Raw genomic sequence first — 25,778 nt, forward strand, 5'->3', positions numbered from 1 at the left:
TAGGAAGGTGATACGGATACTCCCAGTTTTGGCTGGAATAATTCAGTTGTCCAGACAGGCTTTGGCAAGATCTGCCAAATTTCTCCCACATTATATTCGCCCATATTCTATTCCCCTTTATTATCTTCTTTACTTTTACTCATCTTTCTCTCGCATTATTTATGTCCTTGCTGATCACGTTTCACTGGAGGGTGGGAAGTTCGTCACCGCCGCCCCTCCTCACGGGGATGCCCGCGGGCAGCAGGATGCAGCGCCGCTGCCCCACCCCGCCTCGGGGCCCCTGGGCGCCGTAGCGCGGTGTGGCCGCTCGGAGGCGCTGCAGAGCTGCGCCCCCCTCCACCGGCGGCCCCGCCCCGCCTCGCAGCGCACCCCGCCCCGCGGCCGCGCGGCCGCCGCGCTGCCCTTTCCTTGCATGCGGATTGGCCGCCGCGGCGTGCGGCGCGGGGCGGGGCTGGCGCGGGGGTATTTAAAGCTCCGCCGCGGGGGCGCTGGTATCCTGTGACGGGGAAGCGGTGCGGCGCCGGCACAGTGAGTGGCGGGGCGGCAGGGGCCGGGCCCGGGCCCGGCCCCGGCCCCCTCGCGTTGTGGCGGCGCGGCGCGCAGGGCAGCCCCTTGCCTCCCCGCGGCCCCACCGGCGGCTGCCTCCGCGCCGCGGCCTTGCGGGCGGGCGTCGGGTGCGCGGCGTCCCCGCCGGGCCTTGTGCGGTGTCCCGCTGTAGGAAGCGCCTGCTCGGCCTCGCGTCGCGGCCGGGCCGGCTCTCCCGGCGGTGGCAGCCCCCCTGAGGGAAGCTGCCGCTGCCCCCGCGCCTGCTCTCGCTGGCTGTGAGCCTCTTCCCTGTCCTTAGGAGCCCTGCGCCGTGCCCCCCCCCCCCACCTCCGGGGTGTACCTCTGTGGGGGCGCCGCTGAACTTTCCCTTTTGCTGCAAAGTCTCGTACAGCCCCAGATTTGACCTTAAGTCAGCCTCGATCCAGAGAGCAGGGCCTGTGAGGTGGGCGCGGGGCTGTATGCTGCTGCTTGCAGTGGCTTGTGGAAGGTGGCAAGTGCTCTGTGACTGCCACTGACTAACTCGATTAAATGCTCTCATGTGGGGTACTGATCTTGCCTGTGAATAAGGAGGGCAAAATTGTCACAGTGCATTGATAGTCCCTTGGGGTTACCTTATTTCATAAGTGCAGCTGCTACAGTGCTGTGAAAAGGTAGAGCTGTGGAGGTTCTTCCACGCAGGCTGGAAGAATTCAGTTCTGTGATGTGAGGGACCCACAGGAAATTCTAGCCCTGCTTTTTGAGAGGGGAGGGAAAGTAATGTTCAGCCTTGGGTTGTGCAGTAAAGCAACATTTGTTTTTCCAAGTCTGAAGTCTACTGGGGCAGACTCTTCTGCAGCTCTACAGTGTGACTTGAGTGATTCAAGTTCAGGCCTTGTTTGTTTTGAACAGAATATCAGCCTCCAAGTAGTAAGTTGTATTTTGTGTCTGTGCTGTGAAGCTAGGGTCTTGATGTTGTTGTAAGAACTGGTTATGTGAAGGAGAGGGTCAGATGCACGTGACAGATGCTGGTGTGCTGGCTACCATGAAAAGGCCCAGATGAATCATGCTTGAGCTGTAACTGCATGTGAGGATGGTGGCTTTGTTATGGAAACCAGGCTTCAGTGAGAAGCATTGCTTTAACTTGGTTATGTCTATATAGTCCTTTTGAAGGTGTTCAGTTTTCACCATTCATGACTGTTGAAGAGAATGCTTGAGCTGTCTGGTGGCTTGGTGTTGTTCTAACTGGTGCTTAAAACTCATTATCCAAGCTTAAACTTGCTGGATGCTGTAAATTAAACAGAACCCGTTTCCAGTGAGTGGATGGATTTTTGGTGTGTCGGATATCAGTGATCCATATAAGTACAACCCTGCTTGGAAGACAATGTGTTCTGTGAGTCTTTTGTAGATGTGGGGTGGTAGGATGTGCTTATATCACAGTATGTTGTGTTGGAAAACCTGCAGCTTTAAAGTATTCAACTACGTAGTCAGCTGTTCAAGAAATCCTAAGACAAGTATTTCAGCAACTATCATACTTGTCTTGTGACTTCCATGTAAAAGTGGAAGAAGGACTTAAAAGATCTGCTGTAAAGCTGACTGCACTAAAGACTGAATCACAGTAGTTGGTGCTGCTGAGCGTGCTTATTCAGTGTATTACACAGACGCTTTTTTTTCTTGCAGTCTAGGCACTTGGATTTCAGTGTATTTGTAAAGATTGTTTTTGTATTTGTAAAGCTCATTATTTTCCTGGCTTAGAGGAGGTGCTGTATCTTTAGTTCTACCTTGAGAACTAAGTTTAAGCTTGTTGGTTTTGTTGGTTGAGTGGACATTGTGTCTCTTCAATGGGACTTTGGACTGCTAAGGAAGACAGAAAACTGAGGAGGGGAGAGTCTTGGATTTTCTCACATGAACTGCAGTTGAAACTACAATAAAACAAGGAAGTGGTAGCATTGAACTAGTCACTGACCACTTTGCTCATGGCTGCTGGGTCTGCTTTCTGTTTCCATGGCTTCAGTCTGACCTTTGGGAAGACTCAGTGGCAAGTTGGGACTTGAAAGCTGACGAAAACAAAATACAGTTCTTAAGCTGCCTGCTTTTAACCTTGTTTGTAGAGCACAAAGTGTGGTGCTTTCTTGGACCTAGTTACTAGTGTTCAAGCCTATGGCACACTACTAGTTGAACTCTTGAAATCTCCTTGAAGCTGCATTTTACTGGAGTAACACTTTGCCTGTAATTCTGCAGTGAAGTGAAGTATATCTCTGTAGGCAAGCTTGCTCAGTTTAACTCTCCAAGTCATTTTGGGGTGAGAAGCAGGAACACCAGTGTTGAGATTGTATGTTTTTGTTTAGCCACTTCACTGTGACTGAGAGGGAGTAGCCTTAGGTTTTATATTGGCACAGCTTGGTGCGTGGCATTAGTAGTTGAAAGGCAAAAGTCTTCTGTGGTTGCTTGATGACTGATGTGCTGCTTAAACCTGTGAAGGCTGAATTATTTTTCTGTGACAGAATCTTCAACACTGTTTGGTCAGAAAATGGCTGCCCTTGAAACCCTTTTTAAATACATTGATGAACACCAGGACCTCTATATTCAGGTAAGTTTCCTTTGAATTTTCTCCTGGAGCACAGATGGCTATGGGATATTAGGAGTTAGGTGGTCAGCTTCAAGCTTGTTGTTACACATATATAATATACTCAATAATGGAGTAATGCCAAGTAACAGGGGGTGGGGTGGGTGGGTGGGCAGCAGGTGTGACTGATTTGGCTCATGCAAGAAAACTGTTTCTTAAGTTGAGGTGTAGTTCTGTTCAAAGACCTAAATCTCTATGGTGGGTTTTAGGAAATGCTCTATTACTGTATGGTGCAAGCAGTGACTTATTTAGAGGTTCAAGAAATCTGACACAGATTCCTGAATGCCAGACTAGGTTTATACTGTCTCTCCCCTTTTGAGATGGGAGAAGAAAGATATAAGCAAGGCTGGAATAAACAGTTTCATACACAAAAGCTTTATGTTGGGGTACAGAAGGAGGGGTTATCTTCTGTACTTCGCTATTTAACCTGCTATTTAATTGCACATTGTATTGCAATCCCCTTGACCTGTGAAGGAGTCAGTGGTACAGCACCATAAACTCTTAGGCAAGAACTATGCCTGGTGTTCAGGTTGACTTCTGCCAGTTGCTTTCACTGATCTCACACTGATGGGGGGAAAAGCTAATGTGGCCTTTCTGAGAAGCCTGAAAGACATTAGCTTGTTCTGGATACTTAAAGAACAGCAAGCAGAAAGGCACAATATGTACAAGTTGCCATACTTGTAAGTTTACCCTTATGTATCTGTAGACTTTGTGCTATACTGCAGGGGCAGTTGTAGGAAGGTAAAGATTTAGAGAGCTTTTGAGTGTCATACTAACAAAGTACTCCTTTGAGCAGAGGACAGAGCTGATTTGCAAGTTTAAGCTCTACCAAAACAGTCTTAGTTGAATTGCAAGGTGTTGTATTTGTGTAGTGCCTCCCATGCCATAATTCATGTGTAGCAAAATGTTTAGCTTTTCTCTTTCTGCAGCGGCTGGCTCAATGGGTGGCAATCCAGAGTGTGTCAGCATGGCCGGAGAAGAGGGCTGAAGTCAGACGCATGATGGAGGTTGCTGCAAAGGATATCGAGCGACTGGGAGGCACAACCCAGCTTATGGATATTGGGAAACAAAAGGTATGTGAGCATCTCCATGTTAGCTTAGTAGAAAAAATCTCTGTAGAAGACAAGGTGTTCTGCACTAGGAGGTGCTGGCTGCTTAGGATCTCAGTCAGAAAGGCACTTAAAATTCATAAAGTATCATTTAAAATGCTGTTTATTAGAGCTACCACTATAAAGAAAGAGGATAGTATAGATAATCTTACGGCCCTTCAGATACTGGGAACTCCAAGCTGTGCAACATCTAGCAGGCATCAATCAGCAGGCAGCATGCTGTGCAGATCCCATTTATGGAAATACTGTTCCATTACATTAAAGCTGTTTGATTCCACTGCCATACAAGAGGGAAATTCACATGAGAACTTCTTGGTGCACTTTTAGATAAAGACAAGGACATGCAGGTGGCATTATCACCAGTGCCAAGCGGGAACTCTGCAAGCTACAGCAAACTGGTTAAGCTTATCCTGCAGCTCAAGGATATGCACAGCACAATACAGGCAGGAAGGTGAAGCTGTGTGTGCAGCATAACACAGCACAGGCTTGGGTGTACTCAGGCTGTGTGGATCACTAATTCCTTGATGTCTGATGGTCTTGTCAGGATCACCACGCAAGAGTGTTGTGGGTAGTGGCCTAGAAAGGCAGTAACCTGTTGGGGTGTGGGATGTCTTTCCTGCTACACAGTCAAAGCTTCCTGTTGAAAACTTTATAATAAACCTTGGGATCCAGATCAGTTAAATGTGGTGTATTACATTTTGGGCTATGTATTAAATACTTAACTGAACCTGAACAGAGCACCTGAAAACAAAAATGTTAGCCATTTTTAACAGCAGTCTGGTGTTGTGTCATAGACCCATAGGCTGTAAAGATACTGACTAAAGTTTCAAGAAGTTTTCCAGAAGACTTTTAGGCTCTTCCAGAAGGCTACATTTGTCACAAAATTGCACTGCTCCCTTACAGATATAGAAGGATCCTTAATAAGATCACTTCCCTCCTTATTTTTAGGTATCTGCACTGTTTCTTCACCTGGGAAATGTGTTTATGCTTATGATGATGATAATTTCATCCTAGGAAACCATCAATCACATATGAACCTCCTTTGAAGTGGTCACTACATGTCAAAGATAAGCCCAATACCAAAATTTATAGAGTAGGATTTAGTGCCATTCAAAACCCTGCTGCATTGGACTGCTTGCTAGTTTTAGAAAGTTGTCACTGTAATTGGTGCTAATGACTGCTAGGTGAAATATATGTATCAGAATCATCTGAGCAGGTTTTGATTTTAGCAACTAGGATATGCTTGCTTGTAGCACTACATGTCCCAGCAGGGGAGCAGCTAACTTCATGTGTCCTCCTGGGAGGGAATCTGTAGAGTAATTCTAGCTCTGCTACTACCTACGGCCTAAAATCCTATCAAATTAGTTAGTTCAGAGACAAACTTGTTTCTTTCATCAGTGTAACTTTTTAGGGTCAAGAACTGATTTTACAGAATTTTGCAAGTAACATTTCTATTCAGGAAACTCTTGTAGCTGAATTAAAGTTAACTTTAGTATGTTATATTGAGTACAGGGAAAACTAGCCAGTTTATGTATATTGTTAATGCTATATCAATGAAGGACAATGTAAAGCAAGTGGTGAACTTGTCTGATCTAACTTTGTTTGCTGCACAGCAGTTTGTACTGATTATTCAAGTGTAAATTCTTGTAATAATACTTTAATCACAGCTGCAGCTGGCCAAGGACCATGTAACCTGCTGATAAAAAAAATAATCAGAGCTTGGAGTCCATATGAGCAAAAAGTCAAAGCTGATCTTGATCTGCTGAACAGTGTCTAGGAGTAGGTGTTCACTGGAAGGGAAATTAATAACGTGATAATTGCTTATGGGGTGTTTCAAAGGACAAAGCCAAGTTCCACTCTTGAACTAAGTTCATCAGCACTACCCTGCCCTTAAGTTAAGGGGTCAGTGTAACAGCTGTATTTCTCTGTTCCAGTCTACACTTGCGTGTGGGCATGTGTTAGTCAGTGACACTGCTGTCAGGAAATTTTTGTCTAGGATGCTGTACTGGACAGGATGAAAGTGCAGTGACAAGCAATACAGAATGTGGTATTGAATGGAGTTTATTACTTATGCTTAGTTCAGCATTAGATGTGGCATTTTGGCATGCAGACAGCTTGCTCTGCTAAAATCTGATGCAGAATTATTAGCTTAAAGCTAGCAGTTCTGAGTGGCTTGGAACATTTTTACTATTACTGGGACTTATTAGGAAACTTACCGGCATGGTGCCATCATGCCTTCATTGGCACACCACTGGCAATCAGTTTAAGTAACTTCGTTTTGTTTAGCTGTCCATGCCCCTAATCTCACAACCTCTGTAATGTTAAATTAATTCGTCTGATAAAAATATGCCACTGATGTTCCACACTTGAATAAAGCTTCTTGCCTTCTATTTCTAGCTGCCTGATGGATCAGTTATTCCTCTACCACCAATTGTTCTGGGAACACTTGGCTCAGATCCATGCAAAAAGACCGTGTGTGTATATGGTCACCTGGATGTTCAGCCAGCAGCACTAGAAGATGGCTGGGATAGTGAGCCCTTCACACTGGTAGAAAGAGAAGGTAAGAGCAGCAGACTTCAAACTGATGAACACTTCTTTAACAAGTAGGGTGTTTCTCAGCTTTCTAAAGTTGTACCCTTGTTTGAAGGAGTGAGACAAGACATGGGTGTGTATTAAATACTGTTGAGATAAAATAGGCAGAAGGGGGCATGGCACGTGCAGAGTTGCAAAATCTCAGCTGCTGTTGGCTTGTTTCCTGTTCTGATCATCTAGGCTGTGCTTGCATGTTCTTTCTTGTAGCTACAGCAAAGTCTTAACTGTTGCCTTCCATGATAACAGTTTGTTGTCAGAAAGCTTTTTAGAACTAGTTTCTTGGGCTGTTCACAACTTGCAGCCTGCAAGGTCATGTCAGACTGCAGGGATTCTGAACCACTACAGGGGACAAACACTGAAAACAGCTGGTTTATGCCTGGAGAAAGGAGTTGTACAGCAGCCTCCCTGGGTTGCCTTTTCTTTGCATACTGTGCTGTGATGAGTACTGCAGAAGCTGGGTTACAGAGCGCAGACAAGTGTCCTCCCATAAGTGGGGGTGAAGAAATCCTGCAGGAACTCCGGTTGAAGCAACATTGCCAGTAGCCAAGAGGAGACTAAAAACCTTTTCTGTTTAAAGCTGGTGCTAACAACCTCTTCCTTGTTTCATTTGCACAGTGTTGTGACAAAGGTCACATGAGTAGAAGGACACTAACCATTGCTGTTGCATAATCATTAATGATTACCAAGAAAAGCATCCGTGGTAACTAGTATTTCTACTTGGGCACTTGGTCATAGGCAGCAGAGTCCAAGTTACTAAATCAGATTATCTTGTCTGATAGCAAGAACTAGACTTGCTGTTGCTTGTCTCTGTGCCCCTGGCAGTGTAAGAAGTGTATTTACCAGTGGCTCCTTACCATGCAAGCTGTCTGGCCTGTTCTATCGCTGTGCTAACACGTAGCCTTTAGGGGTTGTAGCCACAGCTCTGAGTTGCAACAGTATCTGCCCCTACTGTGATCCAACATGCTACAGTTCCTGGGAGTTCCCTACAGCCTGTAAAACTTGTCTTAGATATCTAAAGCCCTTTCTGGGGAGATTCACTTTTATCTGGAGAATCCAGAGAAGTGGTTGGTCACTAGCTAATGAATTCTTACTCTTCAAGCCAAGAACAATTGAACTGAAGCTAATACTGGATAGGTTTCTGTTAAAAGGAGGTAGCTTGTTTCTGTACCCTTACTGTTGTGCTTGTAGGAAATGGCATTACTGTGGAGGGTATGGGAACCATATAGCCCAAGGCAGTTACATATGTTTAGGTTCTATTGGGGAGCAGCTGGGGGAATAGGTTGGGTAGTCTTGTAAATGGGAAAACCATTGTAGTCCTCTAACTGTCCCATTTGCGTGGGTATATGAGGTGGGAAGTAACACTGCTACTTCAGAAGAATCAGCAATGAAAGTTAATATAAGCAGGACTAAAAAGCTTATCCAAAAAGATGTTCTCTCCTGCAGACAAGAGATGGTTGAAGCTTCATCCTAGTCTTTCTCCACACTGGTTAATTTTTTTCTTGTTTCTACAGGAAAACTCTATGGGCGGGGATCAACAGATGACAAAGGTCCTGTGCTTGCCTGGCTGAATGCCTTGGAGGCTTATCAACAAACTAACCAGGTATGTGCCCAAAATGTGTCCTGCTTTTCTATGTACAGCTGAGTCTAACAATAAATGTTATCCAAGCCACAGACACCTGAGGTGAGCCTGCTTATTCAGCTCATCAGGTAAGTGATGCAATAGTCCTGTAAATTTCCTGGTGTTCCCATAGGGTTGAGCTGACTTGCTGACAAGTTAGTCTTGCAGATAGTTGGATTGCACTTCAAATGGTTCTGCCTTAACAAAATGTGTAGGAAGGAAAATACATATGCAGGCATCTGGAGCAGAAGGAATAATCAAATGTTACCCCTTCAAGTAAGAGTGTTAAATTAGCTTGGCCTTTAAAAAAAGCTTAATGTCTCTGCCACTGAGCTCTAAGAGGAGATTAAGTTTGTAACACTAAACTAGGAGCTTTGCTGTTTCTGTTCAAGAAAATGTGCAATCAGAAACGGCTCAAGGTGTCTGCTTTATCTTAGAAGATGAGTTGCTATTGTGAGAAGAATTACCAATTATCAACTAAGCATAGTGTGGTAGCCTCGGTAGACAGGGTGGCTCTTGACTCCTACTGTGGCATGCAATTTCTGTGCTTAATATTAGTTTTGCTAGCCCTGTGACTTACCTTTTGGCAGCAGATTTCTGCTGTGTTCCCACAGTTAAGGGGATTGGGAAGAAGTTCTAGAGCTTAGGTAAAACTTTCTTGAAGAGTTTGAATTCCATTAAATGAAGGGTGGTGTAAATGCCCTCAACATCAGTGCAGTCTAAACTTTGTAATACTTAGTGTATAATTAACAAGTTCTGCTGTAACAAAACCAATTTACACATGTCCACTTTTATGCTTTGTATGTAACAGATGAAATTTACTGACTGCTAAAGGAGTCCAATGTTTTCACATACTTAATCTGTTCATGTTTTTCAAAGGGGTTTCCAGTAAACATTAAGTTTTGCCTAGAGGGTATGGAAGAATCAGGATCTGAAGGCCTTGATGAACTGATTTTTGCTCAGCGAGATTCTTTCTTCAAAGATGTAGATTATGTTTGCATTTCTGACAACTACTGGCTAGGCAAGAAGAAGCCTTGTATCACCTATGGCTTGAGGGGTATCTGCTACTACTTCATAGAGGTAAGTGCTGAAATACAATGCAAACCCAGTACTATTAAACTGAATTTTCTGCAGAAGAGTAGTGGCTCTAATGTCTTCATGCCAAAAACTTTTCTTTGGAAAAGGTGAAACTAAGTAGAATGGTTTCTACTAATTGTCTAAATATCTTCCTTTTACTATCCTGTATGATAATAGGGTGGGAGGGATAGCCTTCAGGTGTATGAAGTGAGATGAGACAGCACCTTCACTGGAGGATTATCAAATTGTATAGGTATCTTTATCCAGATACTTTCTTGAGTGCAGGAAGACATGTCACCACTGAAGTCCCCAAGCTTGGGACAGTCAGTACTAAAGGGCTTGTACTCCACAGAGCAATGAGAGGCATATCAGCTTTAATGTTCTACAACTGAGTGGTCTGGTTTCAAAACCAGATACATTCTCGAAATATATGCAGCAGGAAGCTAAGGTAAATGTCTGTTCTGTGCATTTGACGGTATCTCATGCTAAAATTAACCTGAACCTTGATTCGCTTCAAACCAGGTGGAATGCAGTGACAAAGACCTTCACTCTGGAGTTTATGGTGGTTCAGTACATGAGGCCATGACAGACCTTATTACTCTAATGGGTAAGAAAAAGCATGTTTCACTGAATGCATCTAAAATGGGAGTAAGAGCCATTAAAGCATGAATGAGTTTGCTGTGAAGGAGGTTTCTAATGACTGTTTACACTAGCAAAGCAATGACCAATGAAATGGTGCTTGTCAGGTATGCAAGGCTGATGCCTTACACAATGAAATTTGATGCTCTTGCCAAGAAGCTGTCTAATTTAACTTCCCTTAAAATCTTGCTGCAAACCTGTGTAACTAAAGCAGCACTTCTCTGCAGACACTTCTGTGGATGCCATATTGAACTCTATGCTTTCAAACAGCCAGCCAAACATATAGCAGTAGAATTCAACACAGTTGGTTATCCAAAATGTGCACTTCCTTGCAAATTTCCTAAGTGCCTTTCATGTCTAGTGGTACAGGCTCTGGGAAGTAAAGGTCAGAATTTCATTTCATAAGTTTACAAAGTTTTCAGATGAAGACTTGTATTTCCCATGGAAAATGTTCCCAGCAATGAAGTCTTGTTTCTTCTGTGTGAATCCTGATAGAAGGTGCTTCTTGTTTACAGGTTCTCTTACAGACAAGAAAGGGAAAATCCTTATCCCAGGCATTAATGAAGCAGTGGCACCTGTTACTGATGAGGAGCTGGCACTATATGAGAAGATTGATTTTGACCTTGAAGAGTATGCAAAAGATGTAGGAGCAACAAAACTATTGCATGATACAAAGGTAAACTGTACTTCTCCCTCTCTGCCCTGGTTAGCTGTTAGTTGTTTGTCTTCTAATATAGATAACAAAGCTTCTGTGGATACTTGTTTACCAAGTATATGCAGTAGTTTAAAATTCAGCTGATGTCCTTAAAATGGTGTGATTGCCTTAAAGATAATTTCACCTGCTGCACAGATGCCCACATACTTAAAAGTGGCTGTTCCTCTGTGAAGTGTTAGGTGCTTGGAAATTTAGTCTAGGTTATGTTTAAGGTAAGCAGTCTAGATAACTTTAAACTTGTTCCTTAGCCTATGTATCAGTAGCATTTCAAACTTGTACCGGGCTTTTGTCTAGTGCTGTTCTCCTAATTCTAGATTAATAACTTGTAGCACTTTTCTAGAGGTCAGATACCACATCTACAGAAAGCATCTGATTTCCTACATCTGTAGGAAGTTCAGTGGGTTATTGGAAGTAAAGCAGTTGCTCAGAGATGACTTCTCATTAGGTGAGAAAACAGCTTGAGATCTAGCTGTGATGGACTTAAGGTTGATGTACTGAACATCTTCCTATACTTGGCAAACAAGGACTGTTTTGTAGCCATGAACTAGGCAGCTGTCCAGATCTTTGAACAGGCTCATGCTCAATAAACGCATGTCTGAACTTTTCAAATCTTCATCCTGGGAGCTCTCCAAATGAATGCTTTTAACAGCATCGAATCTTGTAAGGTATGGGTGTTGCATACTAATTCTAAAGCATCAAACCCTAGATGTAAATACATCTATCATAAAAAGCAGAAACAAGTGTTGTAAAAGAAAAGTTTTACATGTGCAGGTCTGTCTTCTGTCCTAGCACTGTCAGAGGAGACTTCAGACTCAACTCAAATAGGTACAAGTAACAATTTCATATGCTTCATGTTCTCTTTACATGCTCACGTTTGTATCAACAGGGAGCATGCAGACTTCCTTGTTTAGTCTTGTTTTATAAAGTAATGTATTAAATGGTTTTTATTTAAGGAGGAGCTGGCAAGATGCTCTTCATGTATGATACTCTAAATCTGTTCATCCTTAGCTAGATTGAAATCTTAACAAGGGGGGTTTAACTTAGCTGCATGCATGCAGTAGGGGTCTTGGGGCTAAGGAGAGAGAGCAGAGAAGGCTGTAATCTCCAGGTGAGAAACCATGTGCTTCAGAGATTCAAACTGTGACAGTTAAATTTGCTTTGAGAGCAGATTAGAAGCAGGTTGTACCTGGAACAAAATTAACTGTTCTCATAAAGGCCACAAAATTAAGTCTCCTGAACTTCTGCAGTGAAGTTCAGGTTTAAGATATGTAGCTGTCTATACAGGCCCCAAGTAAGTTGAACTCTGTATCCAGTGTACTGGGCAGCTGTGTCCAAGTTAAGGAGGAGGAAATGCAGAAGTGCATCTGAAAGAAGGCAATAGTGCTCACTTTAATCAACCTGGAGTTCAGGCAGTTTAATACAACTGATGGTATCAATAGGAGCACACTGTATGTCTCATTCTGCACAGTGGTGAGGCTTTTAGAAAACCTGTGAACTTCATAAGCATGTGACTCGGTGATGAAGCCACCTGTCTGGCTTGAGGCAGTGGGGACTAGAACTTCCAATACGGTGCCTACACTCTGTGCTTGAGCACCTTGTAAAGGGTGTTTGTGTCCTTGTCAGAAGGAGACTGGTCATGTCCTGTAAGTTCCGTAGAACTAGGAGAAAGCAAAAATAGACATGAATCTTTTAACGTGCTGAAAACCCAGCTGTTGTATCAAAATGTGTGCTTAATGGGAGTAACAGCTTCACTATATAATTGAGTGGTCTTGAATGAGCTGCATTTCTCCATGGGAGAGAGCACTGTTTCTTGCAAAGTCTTTTAGATCAAAAACTGTTACTTTGGGGAACTATGTCAAACTTAATGTAACCTTACATCTTCCTCTCTGCTTCTGCAGAGAGATATCCTTATGCATAGGTGGAGATACCCTTCCTTGTCTCTGCATGGAATTGAAGGAGCCTTCTCAGCTTCTGGAGCAAAGACTGTGATTCCTAAGAAAGTGACTGGCAAGTTCTCAATCAGGCTTGTGCCAAACATGACTCCTGAAGAAGTCACAAAGCATGTATGTTGAGATGGATTGATGGTATCAAAACAAGTGTCTCTAAATTTCTCCTGTTCCCCATGCTTGGGGGAAAAGTATTTCTGGTTTCTAAAGCAGTTCTGTTAATTTACTTTGCTACCATCTTCCTGGTTCCACAGCTCAACTCGCATAAGGGAGGGAATCATTATATATGGTCCTACACTGGACCGTTGTGGCCTGGCTATGTAATTTCTCTCAACTAACTCAAAGGGCTCAGGAGTAAATGCTAATTTAATTGCAGGGCACTTGGATTGCCAGAAGTGCATATTCAAAAGTGTAAGTTTGATATATTGACTGTTCTACAGTATACTGTTAACTTGCCTAAAGGAGAGATTCTGACTTCGGGGCAAAGATACATAGGAATATTAAGAAATAATAGCAACAGAGAAGTATTGCTGCACAGTAGTAGTGACCTGCAAGTCCCTAAGATGCTTTTAGTACAGTCTTTACCAGTGTTCATACAAATGCTAACAGCAGATAAAATTCTTCAATCTTTCCTATAGGTTGAAGACTATGTGAGCAAAAAGTTTGCAGAACTGCAAAGCCCCAACAAATTCAGAGTATACTTAGGCCATGGTGGACGACCCTGGGTGTCAGACTTCAACCATCCCCACTACATGGCTGGTAGGAGGGCCATGAAGACAGGTCAGTGGGTTTTTCACTTGGCGTTGGGAGGACTAAAAATTTTTTGTTCAGCACCTCAAGAAATACTGAGGTCATCTCTGCAAAATGTTTAGTGTTCTGCACTTACCTAATAAGCTTGGCTCGCTAAGTAATGAAGCATGTCATGCGTGGTACTTAAACTAAAGTCTGAGGTATAGGAAGGAAACAAACTTGGTATCAAGCTCATTCCTATTATACTGGAACAAGTCCATTGGTATGGTGTTGCTTTGGCATAAGGATGAGACTGTCAGGTCAGATGACTTAGCCAAAGCCCTCAAAGCTTAGTCATCCTAGCATCCCTCTAACTGGTTATGCTAGGGTGACTAGATTGCATAGGGTAGCTAGGGGAAAATCTGGCTTGGGTTGGAGTACAGACAGGCTTTCAGCTGGAGTGTTATTTGTGTAACTGCTGGAACCGAACTCTGAAAGGGACGAAACTCCAGCACTACATCGAGGGGAAGGAAGCTCCACAGTTCTGCAGCCTCTGCAGTCTGGCTGATTAAACCAGCAAGATTTGGTGGGCACTGGTACAGGTGTGATTGATACTTCATGGCTTAAGTAAGGATTTGTTGGAAAAACAAATACAACTCTAAACTGACTTAGAGTATCGCTTTTCTAGTTTTTGGAGTTGAACCAGACCTGACAAGGGAGGGAGGAAGCATTCCTGTTACCCTGACTTTTCAAGAAGCAACAGGCAAGAATGTCATGCTGCTTCCTGTTGGAGCTGCAGATGATGGTGCCCACTCTCAAAATGAGAAGCTAAACAGGTAAGAAGTTATCTCTGCACCAGGCTGAGTTTTTGGACATTGGCACGTATTATGAGAAGGACCAAGAACTGAGCTCTTGCTTTTCTTTAATTCTCTGGAAGGCAATGTGCCATTTCTCCCTAGCAGGCATGACTGGTTGGGCAACTAGTCTGTAGCTGAATCTTGCTCCCATTACTGCTTCTGGTTTTATATACTTGAAACCAAAAGCAGTGTTTATACTTTGGTCTCCAAGCTTGGCTGTGCCCTACCCCGGGGTCCTCAAACTATGATCTGCAGGCCGAATACGGACCCCCAGGGTCCCCAGTTCTTCCCCTGGTATTTACAGACATGCACACCCACCCCGTTGGGGGGGGGGGAACCAAGCAGCCGCAGATGACTGCCTGCCACTTCATCCGCGCGCCGGCCCCCTGTTTAAAAAGTTTGAGGACCCCTGCCCTACCCCAAGGGTGGCATTTCTCTTGCTGGGGGAGATCTAGGGAGGTTGGGAGTAGTGACTGCTGCCTGCAACAGTAACGCCTGTCGTGTCTGTGTGCATAGGACTGATATTGCAAAAAGAAAACCTGCTAGAAATACAGCTCAAAGACAGACAATGCTAATGAAAGTTCTGTTCTTTCCAGGTACAACTACATCCAGGGGGTGAAGATGCTTGGTGCGTACCTCTATGAAGTTTCCCAGCTGAAGGACTAAGTTAGACACTTTGCCTTCTGGTTTTTATAAGACAATTCAGACTTCTGATCCATAAAATGTCATCAGTTACCAAATCTTACATGGCTTCTCTCTTCCATCAACACTCCACTGCTTTGATGGGGGAGAGGGAAGCATGCGGTTCCACTTAAAAGAACATTGTGTGCCAAAATTTCTTTAAATGCTTACTTCAAGTGACAGACTATTCTTATCTGGTCAGCAGTCCTGAACTGCATCTTTGTCCCCTCTGTATCACTTCAAAGTTGTGGTTTGCTGTATGATTAGTTTCCTGTAAAACAAGAGGAATTGTTTGCTCACCTGTTTAAGCAACCACATCAGTTGCAGGACTGGCAGCCAAGTTAAGGTACTTGTTCCTGCGTATGTCCTGGAAGTAGTCAGTGACAGACTATGGGGTTATACTGGAATGTGTTCAAACTGTAGTGAGGCATCTGTCTTACTGAGTGATTTGGAAAATACTTTGTCTCACAGTTTATACCTGCCTGCAGGTTTCAATTCACAGTGAATGAGGTTATAACAGAATTCACTGTGGTAATGACTACTGGCCATCTTTTTGTAAAGCTACCTTTGTACTCTCTGAAAAGGACAATAAATCATGCATTAGAGCTTGGCTCTTGGTCTCTAAGGACTAAATGATTACTTCGGAGGGAAAGCAACTTTGGGTAATGTGGGAGGAGCTCTTCTGAGGCAGATGAACAATGTGGCTACACTCGCATGACTACCACATTTTTATTCTGTAGGCTCTGGCTCTGTAACAGCTTGACTTGAAGCAGATGCTGCTAAATCCTGCTCTTCTGAAAGAAAAGCTCAGAAAATTTTCCATTTTGGCTCTGTAAGCCAGGTCATCACACTAGCACAAATATTGTAGGGGTGTGGGTGGGATTTGTAGGCATAAGTGAGTAGAGAAGAGCATCATTCATGGCAACTACTGACATCAACTTCAAGGTGTCTTTTGGAGACAAACTCCTGACACTTCTGGTATGTAAAAAAAAAAAAAAAGCAACCCTATTGAATGTGTGCTAATCTGAACTGGATTTGGCTCACTGTTCCTGAATTACCTGACCAGCACTAACAGGCTGAGCTAGGTCAGTATTTCAAGTGACAATGGTTTGCCCTGAGAGCAGCATGGTGCAGTCCTGTGCCCTGACAAGTGAGCAGCATGTGATGCTTCTTCCCTTGGTGGGGCAGAAGGCAGGGATGTCTTCTTGCTGTGAAGCTTCTAAAGCCTCTCTGCCTTCTAGTTCTGCTTGGTTTGTCATGGAAGTTGATGGCTACAGATAATCTGGTACCATTAAAATTTGCATGTGTAGCTGGGCTACACTGAGACATCATGTACCTGTGTCAGGACTTGATAGCACCAAGCATCTCTGCAAACACTGGGTAGTACTTTGCTGTGTTCTCACCTTTCAGTGACAGTGGAACTACTCTGCTATTCAATGTATGTAGGACAAGATTGGCTTGCCTGAGTATTTGAAAGTCATCCATATACTGACATGATTAGTTATACAGGGTAACTAGTCCTAGCAGTCAGTGTGTTTAAAGCAGCTTTCTCAGTTACTGAATTGATACCTCAAACTTCTCTAATTGGGGTAACTTTGCACAAAAACAGTTTCCTGGCTGCTGGTGAGTTTATATTACTTATTTTTCACCTACCCATTTGAAAAGTGTCAAAACTTAAAATCCAGTTCCTGGGCTGAGGTAATATTTTCTCACAATGCAAAGAAAAAGCTTATTTGGGCAGGAGAAAAGCTGATAATGTCACGAACTATGCTCAGAAAGTATATTTCTGTAGCCCTGTTTCATTTGGAACTAATTTATTGAGAATCAGCTAATTGGCTCAAGTTCTGCACTGAAGACATGACATAAGATCCCATACTTCTGAAGTACAGCATGACAGTTGTGAGTGATGCCCAAAACACAAGGATGTTAAGGGGTTTATAGAAGAGGCTGGGAAGCAGATCCTGTCAGAGAGACAGCAGAAATATTTTCTCATAGGGTAAGTGCTAGAACCCTTTGAAAAGGAGATTAAAATGGGATTTTGGCCTGTGCAAAATGCAGGGGCCTGTTTAAGCACACGGGAGATAGTTGCTGAAGTAATTGGTCCTTTATAAGACTGAATGGGATTTCAGATTTGTTTGGGTATGTGATTTTAAAGTTGGAAATCATCAATATCCATTACCTTGCTACAGTAGAGGTTGCTCTAGCTGTAACCTCTCTTGTCCCTGCCAAAGGTGACCACACCACTTGGCTTGAGTGAACAATACAGGCAAAAAGGACTGACAGTGCCAGCTTATTTCTGTAACTTGTCTACTTCAGACCTGACTGAAAACTTCTAGAAAGCCAGTATCTATTGCAGAGATCTGGTTTGCTGCATCTTTGAATATTGTGCATCGTATGAAGTTTGCTTAGCCCAACTCGTTTGAATAACAGCACTACGGTACAATACAGAAGTGTCTAACATGGCAAAGTGGGAGCTGAAGGGGAAAACCAAAATACACCAGTGAATCACAGCACCATCTCCTGGATGTGCGAAGGCTGCCTAGTATCTTCCACAGAGAAGCATTGCTATTTTTTTACCTGTTACAGTTTACTGAAAGGCTTGGCCAGCTCCAGTTAATATATAACATGAAAGCATGTCTAACTAAAATCCCTCGGTAGATGCTCATTAAAAGACTTCCATGTGAACAGGCACAACTGCCAGGCTCTTGCCTGGTTCGGAGGAAGTACCACCAGGAGGAGGGCAAGACCACAGACGTTTCAAATGATTTTGGTTAGCTTAGGTAGCTGCTACGTGTTTTACTCTGCTAAGTAACTCCGATGTGATGGTAAGCACCAGCAAAATGTTCTTGCTGGTTTTGCAGTTTCTTTCTCATGGACTCTGCCTGGAGCCACCATAGTCTGCCTGGGGTGGAGTTATGCCTGCAACAGCTTTATTAAATGTCAGCAGCTACAATCTTCAACTTTCCTGAGTAGAGATGTGCCAGCTCTGTTTACAAGCCAGCATAAACAAGACCGTCAAAGGGAACGTGGTTGTGAACTTCTCTAAACTGGTCTGAATCTTGGCTGGGCCTGTAAGGTCTACCAACACATGCCTGCTTGGCTGAGACTTAGTGCTTAGACTATTGTTTCAATATGGTCTTTTCTTTTTCACACCCAGGTTTTACTTGTGTACCACTTGCCTCTTAGGAGTAAACCAGGTAGGAGCCCAGCTTACTGTCAGTTGACCCAAATGGCGCGTGGCTGTAAGTTGGTGAGATCTGCTTTGCAAACTTCTCTTTAAGTTATACCCAAGTATGCTAAACTCCTTCAAATACTGAAGCAGAAGTAGTTGGATCACCTTTGTACCTTCTCTGTGCCACCTGACCCAAGATAATTTTGCTGGTTTTGTCCAGATTCCCTTCCAGTCGAACCTGATGGAACTGCATAGCTCTGCTCTACTTGAAAGCTGGAATTTTATTAAAGATGCTGAGGCGGCTTGTATATCCTCACTTAGCTATTTTCCCCCTTGCTTAAGTACCTTAAGTCAGCAGCAGTGGTTTCCTGGAAACTAATTCTGGGGAGCTGGGAGGATTACTTGCAGAAGCAAAGGTGACTTCATAAATAGGTAGCTGGGGGGGGGGGGGGGGAAGGTATCTATATACCACGAAACCAAAACATATTCTATCTTGTTGCCTAATATGGAATAACAGCTTCATTCCTGATAGGAAATTGGGAAATCTCTTGGTCAGTGGCGTGCTGATATTCACAAGTTTAGCTGACGTGTACTTCCAGTTCTCCCACTACAAGAATGGAGGGAGATATAAAATGTGCATTTTACAATCACTGGTTCACAGGGTGAGACTACTGCAGAACTGAGAATCCAGGCTTCTGGCTTGGAATACCTTGCTACTCACTAGATTTCTTGTGTTTCAGCAAAATCCGTGATGGTGTATCTTGATACATAATATGCACTTAAAAGAGCAGCTGGAGTTATTACGAGCTATTACCCCTAAATGAATGAACCCTGACTGCCTTTTAGAATGTCACTTTTTTTTTTTTTTGCTATACTGGGAAACAATAGCATGCATATTAACAACACAGCTCTGATTTTCAACTATGTGGCAACCCATTTTAGGCTTATTGAGCACAAGTTCCTAATTTGAAACTGTTTTTAACTTGCAAGGCAGACTTGGGTTTAGCATGAGTTTGGATGTACTAACTGAATCAAAACTTATTTTTCCATAAGGTTACACGATAGACTGTCTTAACTTCAAGAACTTCAGCTTTATGATCTTGACCTTGAAGCAATGCGAAGAGTGGAGATAACACAAAGCTAGTCTCCATGAAGTATGCAAGTTTGTTCATTCTGTCAATGTACTGGCTTCAACATTACAAACTTTTCAGTGTTATCTGAACTCACTCAATTAAAATAGACTAGATTAATGTGTTAACTATGCTTTCACATTATGAGGAGTCAATCTGAATACATCACCTTCCTGACTACTAATAAAGTCCTGCAGGGGATTTAAATCACTCTTCAGAGAATCTGCTTAGGCTACAGAGGAAAGCTTAGTAGTGGATAATTTTGATTCTAGTCCCTTGCTGGCTTGATCATACCATTCTACATCATGATGTTAGGTTATGACAAAGCTGACTGCTAAGACATGTTTTTCTACTACTTTTAAATATTCATCTTGCTATTAATTTTGCATATCCTTAGTGATTCTGAGATTTCTCAGACTGCTTAGAAGGTGTACCAATGAAATGTGCTAGCTGATGCTGACATATTGGTATGCAGTGTCCTCTCATCTGGGCAAGCTAATGGTCTTCTCAGTCATGGAGGCAGCCCACGGACCTCTCCTATTTCTGGCTGTTAGACTGAAAGATGAGATAACAAATACAGTTGAGCAGCTTCTTTTATCATCGTTATTGTGCTATGCCCTCTGGAAAAGCAGCTGTCGTGTAGGCAGTGCATTTGATTCATGGGACCTGTTGCATCCCCATAGGATGTGGTCTCATCACAAAACCTAAAAGCTAACTCCACCAAGACAACTTTAAGAGTAGCTATGCAGTTATAATCTGGAGCAACCAGGTGAAATACGTTCAGTTATTTTAGATACTCAAAGCCTTCATACAGAGACATTTCTTCTGTGTTAGCTGTTGCTTGTGTGCCCTGCAGTTGTGTCAGTCCACTGGTCTGTACCGAAAGGCTGGCCTTCATTAAGTTGAGGTGTTCGTAAGGAATTTGTATGAACAGCAATTAAGGAAGGATCTTTTGAAGGCTGCTGTTGTTGTCTATACATGTAAATACATGTATATGAAAACGCTAAATGTCTTGGTACGAAGGTGGATCTTTGGAGGACTGCTTCCTTGCTCTTTTGTACAAAATAAATGGAATTGCAAAACTGAGCTGTTAAAATATGCAAAATTGTAGCCAACTCCTGAATTGCAAGATAGCTGTTAAGATATATGATGAAATTAAATTTCATGTTTCGGAACTACTTAATGGATTTAATGGCCATGTAGTGAATAGTGGAGTGACAGTCAGAGACTTCAGAATAAATGCTGTTTGCTCTTGGACTGTTTTAAATGCTAGTAGAGACAATTCTGAGATGATGCTGCTTAATTTCAAGAAAACCTGTTAAACCCTTCCTTAGACTTGCAGCAACTTGGAATGCAACAATACAACTAAACTAACTAAAGTGTTAAAGTAGTAGAACAGCCGCAAAAGACTTTTGCAAGCTAGAATGCTGTGTATTTGTTTATTTATGAATATATCTTTGATAAAGTGCTGTTTTAGACTGTCTTGCTGTATTAGTAATGGGTTGACTGACGTATTTTCCATTATCAGCTGTGTGCTGGTGCCTCATTAGAAACCTTTTAAATGCAAAAATCATGTTTCTTTTGATGGACTTTTTACTAGTACACACAGAGTACAGTGTATCTGGCCTTTGCCTCCCGTGTTCTCTGCTACTGCTGTTCTTTCTGCTCCCCCTCTCAGCTATTTTTTCCAACCATTCACATGAAGGGAGCTAATCCTACCGGGGGGGGGGGGGACCCACGGACTTTCCCAGGAATGCAACCAGGCTTTCACTTTATAATGTGATAGTTATATGTGGACTGGACTTAGTGTCTTCTACTTTTCCTGTTAAGACTGTAGTTCTTCTGACGCTAATGTGGAAAACTCTAGCAGGCAATGACCTTTAATTTCAGCTTTACTCTGTAGCTGCCACTGTAGTATTTCTCAGGTTTTGGAAGTTGGCACAACAGTATAACAACACTAAACAGAATGAGAGAAGGTAACTTTTTTTTTTTCCCCCCCAAATTCCTTTCCATTAACCTCTTTACTACTGGAGTGAATAGCAACCTGTAAAAATTCTGGCAGAAGGGCAGCTATTTCTGCAAGTGCACTGGAACATACTTCTTTTTAATTTGTGGAAATGCCAGAAGTTACAGGCATTGGACAAAATAGGCTCAGAAATGGTTTCAGGCAAATCTCTTTGTTTTTCTATTGTATGTGTTGAACACTTAGCTGGAGGACTCAAGCTCAAAGCTGTAAGGATACAATATAAATTAAAAAACACAGTATAGGCTGCATGTCATCGTTTTCAGGAATCGGTTGTCAAACAGAATTAATAAAAAGAAAAGATTTATTTCTGCACAACTTTGAATCTTGTTTGCATTTCAGAAATACCCTGTAATGCATTGTCAGCTGTATTCTGAAGTTTTGTACAAAAAGGCACAGTGCTGCTCTTGATTATTTTAAGGCGGTTTAAATTCTGACTGGATGGATTCAGAAGTACAAATCAAGAAGGGGGAAGACTGCATCAGGAGCTTGGGCATGCATTGGTTACCAATTCTGTTGTCTGGCAACAGAATTTAAATATAAAGATATGTGAATAAAGATATGTGAATAAAGATAGCTTGAATGTGGAGAGACTGGGGAGAAGGACAGGTAGAGAGCAGGTTTCAGAAACAAAAGAAAAGGCTTCATGAGAAAGCTGTAAGTTAATGTATAAATACATGTTCCTAGAGTATGGAAAGCCAAAGTTTCTTAGCTTCCAGGCTTTAGTCTGCTCATGTTCCTTTGCATTGATCTGGAAATGACGATTAATGGAATTTGGCTGGTTGTGAACTTCTGTAAGTTTGTAGAGCTGCATATAGTTTTTGGAAACTTTAGCTGGGAGTTGTCTGAGACTTGTAGATGAAACTTAAATACCTTGAGACCAGTTCAGAAGTCCTTATATTTTAAAGTTATTAGAAGTTTTGAGGAAGGGATTTGAGAAATGGGAGAATAATATGTTGTCTGTAACTGCAGATAAATTCATGCATTGATTAGTTTAAAATAGAAATACACTAAAAAGTAGCAAACACATCTCAAGGTTGGGTGGGGTTTTTTTATGGAAAAAGGAAACACTGGATTTACTGGCTATTAAATTAATAGAAGACTATGCTGTATTACGCTGCCCATTCTGTGAAAATGTTCCTATAGGATATGACAGGTAATTAAGTCATCAACATAAAATATTAATATTAAAGATGATACATTCCATTTTCTTAATGCGTTGTACTTCCACATCTATCTATGTGCAAATATGACACAGATTTACTGGGACACAGCAGTCACCTTGAAGCTTGCTCAGTAACAGCTGATTAGCGTTATCTGTTCCAAATGTAAAACAAGTTCAGCTTCTCTGACCTCATTAGAGGGAGCTGAGAGTGTCTCAGTAATAAATGCTCCTTTAGCTCCCTCCGATAATTTGATTTATATGGAAGAAAGTTTTAATGACACAATCCCTGCCACTAACAGACAAGTAGTTGTTAAGGATGTAAAGGAAAGATTCTGAGAATAATTTGACTTTTCACTAGAATTAAAAAGGAAGCTGGAATAGGAAAATGTTTTGGGTTTCTTTAATAGCACACAGTCTGCAATACAATAGCCTTTTCATCCACTTATATTCACAGACATTAATACAGAAGTAAGGCTAATATATCCAGGAGCGCATGGTAATCTGTTCATAAACTTAGTGTAAGCACCTGTTCGCTTTTGAATTTGAGTATCTAGAGTCTATGACCAATGAAAATAATTAACCTTCTGGGACAGTTTGTTAGTGTTTTTCAATTACTGAATGTAAGAATTTGGGGTGACAAAATGACAAAGCACTCTATGAGTCTGAAAGCCTGCTTTGAGTTGGATCTAAATCAAAAGTAGAGCATGTTGTGATTTTGAACTGTGAAATGTTCAGAAGCTTGCTTTAGAATAGAGCAAGACAGTGAATTTTAATCTCCATACTTTGAGTAAGATTATAATGCAAAAATAAGGATTGTAATTAATCTGTTCCAAATACAATTTTGTGTTGATATAAATTAATGTGTTATCCTGAGTCCTTTAAACCTACTAAGTTATTCTACAACTCAAAACTGACAAATAGCAAAATGGCATAAAAGCCTCTTTCTTGTAGTCTGTGATTAGGGAGAATTGGTTACTTCAGGTTGACAAGTATATTAGCAAATGATGCAGAAACTTATATGCTCGGTCTGTCACTCATTTTTCACAGTTTTATCAATGTTCAGAGAGTTTTCAAGACTGGCTGAAGCACAGTGACTTAAGATTTTCCTACTAGCAAAGGAACACACCAAACACCAAGAAGCTCTCTCTCTAAATCCCTTATTTCAGTACTCACTGGCACATGTCACCTGGATAAAATCCATTTATCTTTCAGTTGAAAGATCAAAAATTCTGTCTGTTTTCAGTGCTCTGAATTTGATAGCTTGATCCTACTAAATCTGTTAGCCAGTTTAAGTCCCAATTACTAGTCACAGGAATAAATGAAATCTCCAGATAAAATGACACCATGCTGAGATAATTCAAAAGGAATCAGTGACACGACTTCAAACTGACGCTTTTTTTTTTTTTTTCCTTGAGATGTGGCTCTTCGAAAGCTGACTATTTATGAGGAAAAAGCACTTTTTTTTCCTCCTTTGCTTGCAGGATTCACCTAAAGCCAGAACTGATTTGTATTATCTTTCTAATATTTCCACAAAACATTTTCTCTCCTCCCAGCTAAGAAAGAGCAAGTGTAGGTAGATGAGACATGTTTACTCTGGGCTGGGAAGGCTGCACACTGATGAAGGATCTGACATTTCTGACACCTTCGTATGCAGCTGAGATCACTCACAGGGTACTAAATGGGTGGTTTGGACTCCTGAAGTCCATCATATTCCCAAGTCAGATTCTTCCATGTGAGTTCTTCATGTAATTACTGCTTTGGAAATGGAGGTATGTGCTGCCTCTAGAAATACTTTTAATAACTTCACCTCTACCCCAGCAGTGAATGATCAGACAGGTGAAAGCAGACATGGCAAGTAGAGAAACTAAGGCTGACGTGACAAATGTACTTCTCTAAATGTGACAGGAAAACTGGGTCCATTTCACTATGCCATTATCTTCAGTCCCCGTTTTCTTATGCTAAATTACCTGCACATGTTGTTGTGTAAGCTCCTCAGGTAGCTTTTTGTTGTGGGAATCTGCTTGCCTACCCAGTTTTCCTGTAGGTATCAACATGAAAACAAACTATCCTAACATCTATAGCCTTAACGAGGGAAGGCACGATGGGAAAGTAAGGGGACATCAGAATACGTGTTCTGGTTCCTATGTGCTTTTCTGTAATTTAAGCTATTGACCTCTGGTGTAAAGAAATACAAAAAAACAGCTAAACAAAAAAGCTTGCTTGTATTCTGATAAAGACGTAGCAAAAGGCACAGGTACTGTGGGGTTTCCACGCAGAGAAGTTAAAAAAATGCTACCTCTGAATTTTCAGGTTTTTTCTTTATGGGTAGTTTCTATGTAATGGCATGTCATGGATTGAGATTTATGGTTTGACTCGATCTTAAAGGTCTTTTCTAACCTAAATGATTCTGTGATTCAAGGATATGCAGCTGTACCATCGACTATGTCTGTTCCAACGTATAGGACAGGACCAAAGAATAGAATGTGATCATGCAAATAGATGTGAAACCAAAGCTATTGGTGTGTCAGACTGGTGTGGTTTGTGATTAGGAGTCAGATTTTGAAAACATGGAGCTGTTTGGTTAGGCTGCCAGCAGCACTCTGCTGCTAGGGAGTTTGGATGATGATCAGTTTGGGATGAGCCTGGAGCCATGCGGTGGGGAACAGTGCTGGTAGCAATGCATTGGACATGGATCCATGCTGTCAGGCAGCTCTGCAAGCTATGGCAGCAAGCTGAAGGCTGCCTTACCATTCAGCTCAGCATGGCAGGGAAAGCCCAGCACCTCCTCTCAAAGGTAGGTGACGATAACCTTGTATTTGTGGGCCTCAGCAAGAAAACCTCATTCAAAACAGATGAAGACCGAAGTCAGTGATAGTGTTGCTCATCCGAAGTGCAAGAGTCTTGTGGGTCAAGCATGCATCCAGGTAACGTGTATCTGAGATGTGATTCCCTCCTCAGCCTTCCCATTTCCCATCCTGCAGGAAAGGGTGCGTATTTTATTGCAAATGGGGAGAAGGTACTTTCCTTCCTGCTCAATCCCCTTAGAGTGGCTTCCAAGCAAGAGGAGAGGAGCACGTGGTGGAACTGATCCTCTAACAGCTGTGTCTGCGTTTGATCTTTCATAGCTAATGGCTTAAATGCATTTATAAATGATATTATTATCGTGGCATTTCCCCT

At 42.3% G+C, this 25,778-nt stretch overlaps 1 protein-coding gene across 1 annotated transcript; it reads left to right on the forward strand.

Annotated features, from left to right (window-relative positions):
• The first annotated feature begins 507 nt into the window (after positions 1-507).
• Positions 508-15,721, forward strand: CNDP2 (carnosine dipeptidase 2). The gene is made up of 12 exons (XM_055705439.1): positions 508-528; positions 3,027-3,112; positions 4,078-4,221; positions 6,655-6,817; positions 8,361-8,449; positions 9,347-9,547; positions 10,067-10,151; positions 10,699-10,859; positions 12,797-12,961; positions 13,483-13,624; positions 14,262-14,409; positions 15,027-15,721. Exons 2-12 carry the CDS (start codon positions 3,053-3,055, stop codon positions 15,094-15,096), a joined length of 1,428 nt encoding a protein of 475 aa, XP_055561414.1. The 5' UTR covers positions 508-528; positions 3,027-3,052; the 3' UTR covers positions 15,097-15,721.
• Positions 15,722-25,778: the final 10,057 nt, after the last annotated feature.

Source organism: Falco cherrug, chromosome 3, assembly GCF_023634085.1.
Source record: "Falco cherrug isolate bFalChe1 chromosome 3, bFalChe1.pri, whole genome shotgun sequence".
In the NCBI taxonomy this organism is placed as follows: domain Eukaryota; kingdom Metazoa; phylum Chordata; class Aves; order Falconiformes; family Falconidae; genus Falco; species Falco cherrug.

What these genes read in the sequence shown, in the direction of transcription:
- CNDP2 (XM_055705439.1), top strand. Translation starts at nt 3,053, where the DNA reads ATGGCTGCCCTTGAAACCCTTTTTAAATACATTGATGAACACCAGGAC. An exon ending in TGGATATTGGGAAACAAAAG is followed by an intron (nt 4,222 to 6,654) that starts GTATGTGAGCAT and finishes TTCTATTTCTAG; the next exon opens with CTGCCTGATGGATCAGTTAT. An exon ending in CAAAATGAGAAGCTAAACAG is followed by an intron (nt 14,410 to 15,026) that starts GTAAGAAGTTAT and finishes TGTTCTTTCCAG; the next exon opens with GTACAACTACATCCAGGGGG.